Source organism: Choristoneura fumiferana, chromosome 10 (assembly GCF_025370935.1).
Source record: "Choristoneura fumiferana chromosome 10, NRCan_CFum_1, whole genome shotgun sequence".
Lineage (NCBI taxonomy): Eukaryota > Metazoa > Arthropoda > Insecta > Lepidoptera > Tortricidae > Choristoneura > Choristoneura fumiferana.
The window spans coordinates 17,568,548-17,582,546 of record NC_133481.1 but is presented as its reverse complement, the minus strand read 5'-3'; the positions used below and the strand labels follow the sequence as shown (position 1 = coordinate 17,582,546).

The 13,999-nt window shown below is 37.1% G+C and overlaps 2 protein-coding genes across 3 annotated transcripts in view; both read left to right on the top strand.

The window, feature by feature from the left end:
• Positions 1-503: 503 nt before the first annotated feature.
• LOC141432216 (ecdysone oxidase-like) lies at positions 504-3,660 on the top strand. Its single transcript, XM_074093732.1, has 3 exons — positions 504-784; positions 1,352-1,485; positions 2,085-3,660. Exons 1-3 carry the CDS (start codon positions 646-648, stop codon positions 3,615-3,617), a joined length of 1,806 nt encoding a protein of 601 aa, XP_073949833.1. The 5' UTR covers positions 504-645; the 3' UTR covers positions 3,618-3,660.
• Positions 3,661-6,589: 2,929 nt separating this feature from the next.
• Positions 6,590-13,999, top strand: part of LOC141432214 (ecdysone oxidase-like) — a 10,138-nt gene continuing 2,728 nt past the window's right edge. The window contains exons 1-3 of one of the 2 annotated variants that reach the window (XM_074093730.1): positions 6,590-6,674; positions 13,086-13,228; positions 13,834-13,967. In XM_074093730.1, coding sequence (XP_073949831.1) covers positions 13,087-13,228; positions 13,834-13,967 — 276 coding nt within the window. In that variant the 5' untranslated portion in view covers positions 6,590-6,674; position 13,086. Of the gene's footprint in view, positions 6,675-6,694; positions 6,759-13,085; positions 13,229-13,833; positions 13,968-13,999 lie in introns of those variants that run through there. The other variant, XM_074093731.1, reaches the window with a different exon arrangement.

Here is a 13,999-nt window from a genome sequence, read left to right as displayed (position 1 = left end):
CTACTCAATTTACCGGGATCAAAACTGCTGAACCAATTTAGATGAAATTCGGTGTATAGATCGCTTGAGTCCCGGTGAAGGACATAAGATAGTTATCCCGGAAATTTTCATAGTTCCCGCGGGATCGCGATAAACGAATTCTTCATATATCGAACGTCACTCCGAGGCTTTTGGTGAATTTAATGATAGCTCATAACGTTGAAAACCGTCCAGCCGTATAGGTTACACAGAGGACCAAAAAAACAGACATACATACATACGTAACTACAATTGAAGAAAATAACCGACTTTACTGTTTAAAAACAATAGTTCATGCTTGAGCAGTAAAAAATTAATAATCGTCTGTTGAGGCCACTATTAATTATTCGTGACTCACGTCACGATTATTATACCTAAAAGTAGAGTTAAACTTACTCGTGTTTTGAAACTTGAAGAAATAGGAAGTTCATTACTTTGTATGCTCTGCTGTTGTGCAGCTGCATACAGGTTTCCTAGTTCTGAATTAGAGACAACGCAGGAAATTCACATATTACCTACTTACATAAAACTAGTTGCACTTTTTACTTAATATTTGATGTTGGTAGAAGCCGCGGTAGTCGCTGATCTAGCTTCTCACTTCTATCAGACACGAGTAAAGAGTAAAACATGAGCTTGGTACACTCACTATCGGTTGCAGAAGTACAGGCAATAGGGCCAGTGTTCAGATACTTGCAGTTACTCCTGGCTGCTCTGGCTACATTGCAATCGGTACCCAAGAACTATCCACCACAGGCCAATGTTTTCGGTAAGTACATACTCGCAGGTAAACGATGGAATGATTGTTGGTATTTTTATTATAGATAGGGTCTTCAAATTCTTCTGGAATTCGGTTTTAGATTTTTTTAATGTATTTTATAAATTGAATCTTTAAATTATTTATTGAAACAGGCGTCCATATCAATGAACTATAAACGATTACTCTGATCACCTGCGTGCGGCTCGGGAAGGTACAATACAATACAATTACTCTTTATCAAGGTATACTTAGTATAAGTTCTATGCACTCGTACAATCGAGATACTATTTTGACTTCACTAATTGTACTTTCAAGTCTAATAGGATTAGGTTAGGCAAGTTTGAATAGGTACCTACTTCCTCTTCGTAACCAAGATTCGAAATTTACGCATGTCTTTCTAAAGTCCTACGCTAGCTGGCATTGCGCGGGCGACGCCTGCGGGCGCGGGCGCAGGTAAAATCCATTAGCGCTGCTCATGCTATTTTTCAATAGGCATCCTCCCGCACGGTGTAAACCGCGTCAGCTAGAGTAAGCCCTAAATCGAAATATTCACTATCAAGACTGGAAAATTTACAGATGGACAAAAGTTCGACTTCATCGTGGTCGGCGCGGGATCAGCGGGATGCGTGATTGCCAACAGACTGTCGGAGGTCGGAAAATGGAATGTGTTGCTAATCGAATACGGCCAGGATCCACCTATTGAATCTGAGGTAAGATACTGTCTGTGGAGTTTATCTTTCTCAAGGAAACAGTTCTGTCTCATCATCATATTATCAGCCATTGGAGGTCCGCTGTTGGACATAGGTCTCCCCAATTTCGCGAAAGGAAGTAAAAATATGTATATATTACCTGTACTACCAGTAGTAGTTATATTAGTAAAAATAATACTACTTGCACCTAAGAAGTATTGATGCAGCAGGTGTAGGTACCTATACAGTTCCGGCTAAGTAGGTATCATGTTTTCCCGTATCAGTATTGTACCCGTATTACACAATGTTTTTCGACATGAATTCTAATGTACGCATTGGATCGGTCTAAATTGTCCAGTTAAGTTTTAATCACTGTTCCGAATTCATCAGTTTCTTCACACCTACAAGCTGAAATTTTAAAATTTTCAAGATTTCTTCATGTCATCAATCTATCAACCACTTAACCTTGCTATTGGACATACTTAATACTCCTTTCTGTATTATTAAGCTCTCATTTCCCCCGATTGATAACAAAAAACAAGTCATACCGTTAAAATCTGATCGCTTCTTCATTTAACTTGAAGTTATAACACCATTATTGGAATATTTCAACATTCCAGATTCCTGGTCTGTTTGCGTTCATCCCCCATTCCAAGGCTGACTGGGACTACCATACAGAAGATGACGGCTACAGCAGCCAGGCTCACAAGACGAAAAACATTGACATGATGCGAGGCAAGATGCTCGGCGGCTGCAGTGGCACCAACTTCATGCTCTACGTGCGAGGGAACAAGGCGGATTTTGATACATGGGTAGACAAAGGAGCAACTGGTTGGGATTGGAACAACGTAACATATTATTATAAAAAAAGTGAAGGCAACCAAATTCCAGAAATCATGGAAGCCGGCTCTGCAGAATTGCACAATACTAAGGGACCATTGGGAATTACTAGACCTCTTTGGAAAAAACAAACAAGCAAATATCTTGAAGCGTTAAGCGAAAATCATAGAATTCTAACAGATACGAATGGGCATGAACAGCTTGGATATTCGATGCCGCCATACACAATAGCTAATAAGGTACGTCAGAGTACCGCTACCGCTTTTCTTAGCCCTATCAAGGAACGAAAAAATTTATTCGTCCTCAAGGAAACTCTTTGTACAAAAATTTTGATTAAAAACTACAGAGCTATCGGTGTAGAGGTTAAACTAAAAAATAATAAAATTATTAACTTATACGCCTCCAAAGAAGTGGTCCTTTCAGCCGGTGCAATCAACAGCCCCCAACTGTTGATGTTGTCAGGCATCGGACCAAAAGATCATCTGAGAAAAAAAGGCATAAAAGTATTGCTGGACTTACCACAGGTCGGTCAGAATATGTATGACCATGCAATGGTGCAACTTGGTTTGACTGGGGAGAAAGGTTTAAACACCGTTCGTGAGAACTTCGATGTATTCACTAACTACGACAAGCTTCCCTTACCTTTTATAGCAGGCCACGTTTCACTGTCAATCGACCAACCATTTCCTGATTATCAGACTTTAGCTGCGCCATTCGCCGCGGCGACTATAATACCTACAACTATATGTCGTATACAATTGGGACTGGACGACAGAATTTGCACAGCTATGTCAGAAGCCGGCAAGACGCAGGAAACGCTTACAGTATCTATAATGTTGCTGCACCCGAAAAGCAAAGGGTACATCGAGCTTCGGAGCAAGAATCCTGAAGATAACCCTAAGATTTTTACAAAATATTACTCAGACCACGATGATTTAGAGAAACACGCGCGAAGTGTGGAGGACTTTATTATGAAGGTCAAGGATACTAAATATTTTAAGAGCGTAAATTCTGAGTTAATAGATTTCAAGGTTCCACAATGTGTCCATATCAAATTCAATACTCATGAATATTGGAAATGCCATGTGTTAAATACTGCTTCGACGATATACCATCCAGTGGGCACTTGTGTTATGGGGCTAAAGGGAGAGAGCGTGGTGGATTCTGAGTTGAAGGTATGGGGAGTGGGCGGGCTAAGGATAGGAGATGCAAGTATTATGCCTTCTATAACAAGTGGAAATACTAATGCACCGTGTATAATGATTGGCGAAAAATTGTCTGACATGATAAAAAGATCATATGGTGTTTACTGATAAAAAAAACTGGACAGGTGCGAGTCGATCTCGCGTGGAGAGGTTTCCGTACGATAAAGTATTTTAATAATTGAGTTTTTATTCATTGTGCCCCCTTCCCTATGACTTATTAATTTATGAAGTCTGCTGAGCTATACTAGCAGACCTTATATAGAACCGAGTTATGCTATGTTATGAATATGATTTAATATAATGTACATACATTAATCTAGCATTTCATCAAGTGAGATTTCTTTTGTATTCAGCCCAAGAAAACAATAGTACTTACTTACATTGTTGTAGACGCAGGAAACTAAGCAATAGATAGATCAAAAGCATCTATTGCACTTTTGGCCATGACTAAATATTGTGCTTTTCGCGACTACTGCGAGGAAATAATGAAATGAGCTTTGACTATATAAACACTAGACAGAGCTTAGGCGGCATGAAAACGTCCCAAAAAATATAATTATAATAATAATAATAAAGTTTTATTTTCAGGCATTCAGAGTACACCAATATTATGTAAAAAAATAAAATTAAATGAAATCATTAAAAATAAAACTAAAATAAAAACACAAAACAAAATAGCAATAAGGAATAGAAAATAAAAATAAAATTAGGTTGAACCTACTTTCGGTTCTCGTTTTGATGGGCGGAAAGCCTAAGCCAACTGTTGGCTTATATTGCGGAGCGCGCGATTCATAAGTGCCTCAAAATGACGAAATGCGCCATAAAAGTGTGCCGAAATTATAAAGGGAGGATAAAAAAACCCTAATAAAGTGACTTTCCATCGGTAAGTACTCCAGAACCCATAGCATTTCGTATATAAGAAAAGATTAAATTATTTTGGTTAATATTGTTTGACATTTCTTATAGGTGTTACCAGTTTTCAGTATAAAATCCCACACAATTCAGTCCAAATCGTATTTAAAAGTTTGTATTGGGCACAAAGCCGAAATGTATCGATTTTACGCATCAACCTGAACAATTTTTACTTTTAATCGACTTGAGAAAATGGCGAATCTAATGAATGGTCGTTGATATTTGAATGAGTATTTGCATCGTCTGATCATAGTGAGAGAGGAAGTAGGTAAACTCCGACCCTTTGTTCTTATTTTTGTACATGTTTTTTGTGTTTTTTACGTGTTTAGTGTGCTTTTTTTGTATAATTTTAATTTTACAGCGCATTGGTTTTTACTGTAATGCTGTAATTTTTAGTTGACAAATAAATAAATAAAATCAGATCAGCTCAATAGTACCATGTTATTGCACTGTCGTCGCCGAACTTACATAAGTATTCCAAATTTCAAGTCAATCTGACTACTGGAAGTTAGTCGAATTTAACTTGCAAGATTTGACTACAGACTACGGGACAGGTGAAAATAAATAAAAGCTTGTAATTACTAGTTATGTTAAATTAAAGATTAACATTTAACTGTCGTGCTACTTAATCAAATCGATTGTTTGGAAAATAATTCATTGTAATATTATTGAGTTTAATATTCACGAATAAAACATATATACTGTCTGAGTGGTAAAAAATGTGGCCCTCAAATGTATGCTTAAATAGGTAATTTTGTATATAGAGGGAAAAACAGTTTTTTAGTTTTATTTATTCATATTTTATTTGATTACATTAACCATTAGGTACTTTTACTGGCGTCTATCGCGCTCTAATAATTTTCCCCCAAATTTTGGGGGATTCGAAATTACGTGGTATCATTTTGCACGCACACAGTGACAACCGGATTGACGTAACGAGAGCGTAAGATGAAGCTGTCACGTGGTCACCACGCACACAAGCAAGAAAAAGATGGGACGTTTTGAATCGCATTGTTTCCTACTGAGACTCTGTCTAAAGGAAATGAGAGCCAAGTTCAATATTATGATGTATGCCTTGATTATTGTCTTTAAAGACAAAATAAGTGAGATCGAAATGGGTGCCAGTTCATTGGTCAGTCCTGAAATTTATTTATAACAATATAAAATATTTCATAACAACTTAAAATATCAGTAGTTCTCATAATACGAATATATCCATATATTCCATTTTCAAATTTCAATAAAATTGACACGCCTGCTCAAGTTTTTTTTTATACCGGGTGTGGCCTGTAATATGAGCAAATAATTAAAACATAGATTATACTCGCCCACGTGGAATTCGGTTATCGTGCGCTGTTCCCTCGGGAACTGTGCATTTTCCGGGATAAAAAGTAGCTTAAGTATGTCATTCTCTGGCCCATAAACTTCCTCTACTTATGCCAAAAATCACGTCGATCCGTCGCTCCGTTTCGACGTGAATGACGGACAAACATACAAACACACGAAACATACAAAAAACACTTTCTTATATATAATAATTAGGATGGACCATTGGATACTGTTAATAATTAAAACAGTGTTAATTAATTTTATTGTAAATTCAGAACACACAGCTTTATATAACGCTGCCGTTGTGAGAGCAATTTCAAATTTCAAATAAATTGACACGTCTGCTCAATTTTTTTTTTTATACTGGGTGTGGCCTGTAAGATGAGCAAATAATTAAAACATAGATTATACTCGGCAAACTGAACAACATTAGTTCAGCGACTTTTAAAAATAATTAGGTTTATAATTTTTATTACAATTTTAAGTTTATTCGAAGAAGCAATGTAAAGCAAAATGCTTGATGTTTGTAGCGTGACAGGCGACGTCAGTTGTATTCTAGGATGGCGTACATTGATAGTAGTATTAAATTTGTATGAAAATCCCGGAAAATGCACGAGGGAACAGCGCACGATAACTGAATTCCACGTGGGCGAAGCCGCGGGCAAAAAGTAGTAAGTAAGTATTTTTTTTAAATGATTAAATGAATTATCTACAGAAAATATTTACAACATTATCTAAGAAAAAAACGTGATACGAGTTTTGATATACCTACAGTATTTTTATTAGTAGCCAAAGCTTTAGACGCAAGATCAAGATTAACTATAAAATAAATGTGGGGGCGCGGTCATTACTCTCTACGACTCTACATAAGTCGTTTAGTTCTCCATTAACTCTTCTGAGTGGCGGATTTAAAAATAACTAAAGGTGTGTATAACTGTTTTGATCAATACGAGTTAAAAAAAAATGAAAGAGACCCTAAATACACGATGATTCTTAATTCGTGATCAGGTAGGTACCATTTTTTTTTAAATTTAATTCTGTTTTATTTCTTTATCAATTCCTAGCGATCCGCCCCGGCTTAGCACGGGCAAACTTAAAAAAAAAACGGCCAAGAGCGTGTCGAACACGCCCAAAATAGGGATCCGTAGCCATTACGTAAAAAATAAGTAATATAATTTCTAAGGATTTCGTATTTTATACGAAATCTTCCAAGTTTAGGTATATTTTCTATCTTAGGCTGCTATTTAAGAGTAAAACTACTAATAATTCTCAAGCAAACTTAGCCGTTATAGTTTTCCTTGAAAGTTTGATATACAGTCAAAACCGTTTACGACGACATCGTTTAGAGCAACATAAAGTGCTACCATCCTGATTTTTTTCAAATTTTTCCACCCACCGGTTGAGATTTTAGAGGAGGGGGGGGACGCTCGAATTTAATGAAAATTTGCACTTTAAAGTTAAAAATTTCGCAAAAAAAACAATGAATCGAAAAATCGTTTTAGCAAACCCCTAATGGTAAGACCTAATCCATAGATACCCCACACTATAGGGTTGGATGAGAAAAAAAAAACACCCCCACTTTACGTCTATGGGAGGTACCCTAAAAAACTTTTTTTAATTTTTTTATTATATTACTTTGTCGGCATAGTTTATATATATATCCGTGCAAAATTACAGCTTTCTAGCATTGATAGTCCCTGAGCAAAGCCGCGGACGGACAGACAGACATACAGATAGACATGGCGAAACCAAGCCATTTTGGCACCGGAACCCTAAAAAGAGATCTCAAATCAAGGGCACTCTCACTCATTTTTTAGCTCCATTTCCCAAAAACTACACCCGAGCGAAGCCGGGACGCATCTTTTTTTTATTTTTTTTTATACGACTGGGTGGCAAACGAGCAAGTGGGTCTCCTGATGGTAAGAGACATCGACGTAGAGTAAATGTATCTTATGCATTTTATTATTATGAATCGAATGTCCGATCAGAATAATTTAAAAAAACCGGCCAAGAGCGTGTCGGACACGCCCAAAATAGGGTTCCGTAGCCATTACGTAAAAAATAAGTAATATATTTTATACGAAATCTTCCAAGTTTAGGTAAATATATTTTATACCTTAGGCTGCTATTTAAGAGTAAAACTACTAGTAATTCTCAAGCAAACTTAGCCGTTATAGTTTTCCTTGAAAGTTTGATATACAGTGCCTCTAGTGCGGCGTTTTCACAAAACATTCGTTTACTATTCGAAGACGTATATCGAGCGTTCGATCGTCGATACGTAGCCGCCATATATGTCCACGGTGCGGCGTCGTCGCCCGTTTTCGTTACGATACGCAGACGAAATAGTTTACGTAGCAAACCTACACTCATAAAAGTTGTTGTGCAAACTTTCCGCTAGAGGCGCTGTTCGTGTTTCGATACAAATTGAGATTTTAACGCGAACGCGATCGAGACGTATTTTGTGAACGGGAAAATACACTAAGCGTACAGTCAAAACCGTTTACGACGGCATCGTTTAGAGCAACATACTTGCTACCATCCTGAATTTTTTCAAATTTTTCCACCCACCGGTTTAGATTTTAGAGGGGGTACGCTCGATTTTAATGAAAATTTGCACTTTAAAATTGAATATTTCGCAAACATATCACTGAATCGAAAAATCGTCTTAGCAAACCCCTAATGGTTTTAAAAGACCTATCCAACGATTCCCCACATTATACGCTTGGATGAGTAAAAAAAAAATCACCCCCACTTTACGTCTCAAAGTCAAAGTCAAAGTCAAAATATCTTTATTCAATTTAGGCTATAACAAGCACTTATGAATGTCAAAAAAAAATCTACCACCGGTTCGGAAAAACCTCTGCTGAGAAGAATCCGGCAAGAAACTCAACGAGGTATATAATTTTTTTAAAACAGATTTACAATATTATTAAATGATATGTATACATCACAAGTATTTAACACAACTTTATTTTTAACACAGTAGGTTCGCTATTTGAAGGGATGGCTAATGCGGATCGGAATTATTTCCAAATATCCCTGTCTATGGAGGTACCCTAAAAAAAATGTTTAATTGTACCATTTTGTTGGTATAGTTTACCTATATACCTATCCGTGCAAAATTACAGCTTTCTAGCATTGATAGTACCTGAGCAAAGCCGCGGACGGACGGACAGATAGACAGACAGACAGACAGACATGGCGAAACTATAAGGGTGCCGTTTTTGCCATTTTGGCTCCGGAACCCTAAAAATGATATTATAAAGAGAAAAGATTTGTATTTTTGCATGATTGGTACGAGTAAACTTAAAAACTACTAGGCCGTTTTCATAAATTCTTTCACCATTAGAATGCTACATTATCCCAAAGCGACATAGTATTTATTTTTTACCAGAAAAAAAATAGGGTTTTACACTAAGGGGCTGTTTCACCATCCATTGATTAGTGTTAACTGACGGTTAAATGTGATGCCGTCTCTATTTGTTTTGTTCGAATAGACGGAGACGGCATCACATTTAACCGACAGTTAACACTAATCAATGGATGGTGAAACAGCCCCTTAGTAATTTTGGGTTCTTCTTACTCAGAATCACGAGCGCTATTGATTTTGACGAAGGAAAATAACCATAAAGTGATAGAAGCCCATCTGGTAGACGATACCTAGTATATGTACCTAGATTAAGGTTAAATATTAAAAAAAGGTATATTATTTTTTGCTTTTCAGTTTTTTCGGCGGTAAACCAAAATGGATGGTGAAATAAATTATGAAATAAAAACTTAGGGTAGGATTTTTTTTTTCAAATTTATATAGAACTGACCAACTTTTAACCTATCCAATAAAAAAAGAATTAGCAAAATCAGACTACTCTGTAAAAAGTTATGCATTGTCATACATAAAAAAAACGCGTCGACTTGAGAATCTCCCCCGTTTTTAGGGTTCCGTATTCAACTAGGAACCCTTGTTTTTCGTCGGTTACAAACTCGCAAAAACTTGAGACTTCGATTTTTACAAGGTTTTTTTTTGTTTCACCTGTTCCGTTGTCTGTCTGTCTGTCTGTATTCAAATCTTGCAAGTTAAATTCGACCAACTTCCAGTAAGTAGTCGGATTGACTTGAAATTTGGCATACTTATGTAAATCACGTGACAATGCAATAATCTAGTAGTGACATCCTGCAGCCAGGATCGTCTCCGCAAGACAGAACTCTTCAACGGTTAATAGCATCGACTTGAAATTTGGTATGCAAATGTAGTGTGGGTGACAATGCAAGTACAGTCATCAAAAAGTACAGTCAGCAAAAAAAGGTTGTGTTAAAAATGATTTTTTTATGGTTAGGTTATTTTTATTTTCTACCCGACGCGCGAAGGCGGGTTATGGCTTATATTATCAACTTAGCTACACCCTGCATGGATGCCACATGTATATTTGACAATTTTGTATGCGTTTTATAAATTAAAACTACACAATGCCTGTTATCGAATAGAGAAACAATTTTTAAGCTACCTTTACAAATAACAAAGTTATAAAGGTTTGAAATTCAAGATTAGACAGAGAAAGACATACTGGCATGTGACGTCACACGACAGTAGCGCCATACTTGCTGCATAGAGAAAAGCGTTTGAGAAAGAGACAGGTATATAGATTTTTCAAAAAATCGCTATAAATCCAATTTTCAACCGAATTAAGTTTTCTCTTCGCTAAACACTGTCTGTATATCTATATTTTCATAATAATATTAAGATATGGCAAATTCAGAAGTTCTCAAATACCGTATTAACAGAAACGACTTACCTATAGTGGTGAAATACTCTACTATTCTCACATTGTTTTTTAATAATTTATTAATGAACTAGCTGTTGACCGCGACTTCGTCCGCGAAGAATTCGTTTGTCGCCTTCCAGCGGAAACTACGCAATTTTCCGGGATAAAAACTATCCTATGTCCTTCACCGGGACTTAAACTGTGTATTAAGTATGTATATCGAATTTCATCTAAATCGGTTCAGTGGTTTTAACGTGAAGATCTAACAAACAAATAAACACACTTACAAACTTTCGCGTTTATAATACCCACACCCAGTGGGACTATTTTAAGTCACAAGGTACGTCTGCCGTCATAATACCTTATTTAAAACCGGATCTATTATCAACCTCACGGAAACTAGTTTTTTTTTTGTCAGAAATTAATCACTTTTTCATTCAAAGGAATCCTTGAGGCTTGGCTTTTTGCAAGCGTTTTGCAGGTGGTAGGACCTTGTGCAAGGTCCGCCCGGATTGCTACCACCATCTTGCTCGCTAATCCTGCCGTGAAACAGCAGTGCTTGCAGTGTTGTGTTTCGGCGTGGAGAATAAGACAGCCGGTGAAATTACTGGCACTTGAGGTATCCCATCTTAGGCCTCTAGGTTGGCAACGCATCTGCAATCCCCCTGGTGTTGCAGGTGTCTATGGGCGGTGGTGATCTCTTATCATCAGGAGGCCACTTGCTCGTTTGCCATCCAGTTGAATAAAAAAAAAAGCTTTTCTGTAACTTGCCCTGTTTACTTATTATTTATTTATTTGTTTGTTTGTTTGGGTCAAATCTTGGAAGCTTTTGGAGTTGAAATAAAAAATACAAAAAGACTCCAAAAAGCCAATCATTATTTTAGTCCCTCGATAAAAAATATACTTTTTATGCTCTAGTGCATAAAGTAAAATCTTCGTCTAAGACCAAGGCAATCGGGTGTAAACAGCCACAAACAAAGAAGTTTATACATATTTTTTATAATTTTTATTTTAACTCTCGACGCAAAAAGGGGGGTTTTATAAGTTTGACCGCTAGGTGTGTCTGTGTGTCTATCTGTGGCACCGTAGCTCTTAAACGGGTGTACCGATTTGAATGCGTTTTTTTTAATTGAAAGCATATTTTCTAGCGATGGTTCTTAGACATGTTTTATTAAAATCGGTTCAGCCGTTTTTGAGATATTGAACTTTGAAGTGACAAAGTCAGGGTTTTCCAACTTTTTGTTGTTGTAGGTTATCAATTTTTACAATAAGAGTAATAAAATAATAATAATAATAATAATTAGGAATAACAGTTCAGAGAGGTAATGCTGCCAGTGTCTTGGGGTCAATGCCTGAGGCAGAAAATTTGGATGACATTTTTATTTTGTAACATTGTTAGTTTATATATAGTTTTAGTTTTGGATGTTAGATAGTTTTTTCTAAGACTAATAAATGCATTTTTTGTTTCTTGTTTGTGAAAAAAAAGTAATAACGAGTTCGTTGCGGCAAATTTTTATTTTATGTATACTTAAGTAAAACTAAAATTCAATCAAATCAATCAAAATAAATAAAAAAACTGTAAAATGTATGATCATAGTAATGCATTGAACAATAAGAGGTAGGTACATAGTAAGATTAGTAAGTGAACAATTGTTTCCACTGTTTCTATTTAATTTCCACGCCATCGAAGTGAAAAGCAGAGTGTAAAACTCGAGCATAAAACTTATTTTCCCCTCGCCGTATCAGCTCAGGTCGCTATATGAACATCTCGGGTAAAATGGCTCGTTTTATGCTCTTGTTTTGATTTACTATTTTCATTGCATTATTTCTAAAAGCAGAACAAATTAACTGAAAACTGATTTTGCGCGCTTTTTTGTCACTGTTTTTTGTTATTGGAGCGAGCAAGTGAGATAGCGCTAAGCCGTGCCGGGAGTTAACCGTATACGAGTAGCTCGCGCGTGAGAGCGAAATACCTATAAGTAAATATCTCTTGTATGTAGGTGTCACATATTGGTGTTACGCAATATTTCCTACTTCAAAGACATTTCGGTAATATAATTGGTCACTTTTACTGTAAATTTGGCTACTGGGAAATTAAGCACGACGAGCGACGAGCGAAGCGAGGAGGAGCGTTAGGTACAACTGCGACCACAACGCTCGAGCCGAGTGAGCGAGCGAAGCGAGCGTGCCGCGGTAGCGGCCGGCGAAGCTTCAGAACCTAATATATTTGGCCCCTACTAGTGCTGGTTATGTAATTTATTTGATGCATAAAGTATATAAATGATGAAAATTAATTGATAGGATTATATCTAACGTTTTTATATAACTTGGGACGCACCCACTACCACTAGTGAACTTCGGTTCCACGCTCATTCTGGCGTCAGTTCAGTACATCATTCTGGTATTCTGTCATTCACATCAAAAAATTTGATTTTAGTATTTCAGTCTCGACTCGACCATCAGTCCGTTAGTCGGAAAGGGTTAGGTACACGATAGGTCTGTCTTCAGACCAGAATTGTGGACTGAACTACTTAACGGCAGAATGAGCGTGTAACCGATGTTTTACGTTTTCCAGAATGGTGTTCCACGATCTATTGGTGTCTGTGGCGGAGGTGGACATCGTTGGCCTAGCTGTGAAGCTGATACAGGCAGTGCTCGCTGTCCTCTCCGCCCTGCATCTTGGCTCCCATAACTACCCTCCACAAGCGAGCGTCTACCGTAAGTATTATACTATAAAATAAGTTTTTATTTGCTTATGTCGTTCAAAACTCGAAACAAAAGTCAACTTTCTGTTTCTTTCTTCTCATTTGAATCTCCAGGAAAACGCAAAAGCCGAAATGTCGTGCGAAATAACATTCTGGTGGTACTGTAGAGTATTATGATGCAGTTCCAGCAGAACTAAATGATTAATAGGGACGCTGCGCGGAGCTCCTATTCCGCGTAGGTGAGGCGCTTCGCGCCTTGTCGCAAATCAATTCTAACCTAAATTATGTGGGTTAAATGTAGGTACCTATTCAAAGGCTCGCTTGTCATAAGGTATCTATGAGTAGGTAATGTATTATAGTGTTAGTAATCACCAATACATGGATGATAAATGACATTATGGCGTGTGATAATTATGGATTACAATGATTATGAAAAATTAAACTATTGAAATTAATATGGGAATCAAATATTCCGTCATTTGATTAATATGGTAAACAATCAGTATGGCATAATATGAAATTATAGGAAACAACATTATGGCAGTTGAATATCATGACATCTGCCATTCGGGCAAATGAATTCCGGCAAGTAAAGGTTTACCCAAAAATGTGTTTTAGATGGTGACAAATTCGACTTCATAATAGTGGGCGCTGGGTCGGCGGGCTGCGTGCTGGCCAACCGGCTGACTGAGGTCTCCAACTGGACCGTGCTGCTCATAGAGGCTGGTGACGACCCGCCCATCAGCGCTGTAGTCAGTACCGCTTTTTATTAAACCTGCAAAAA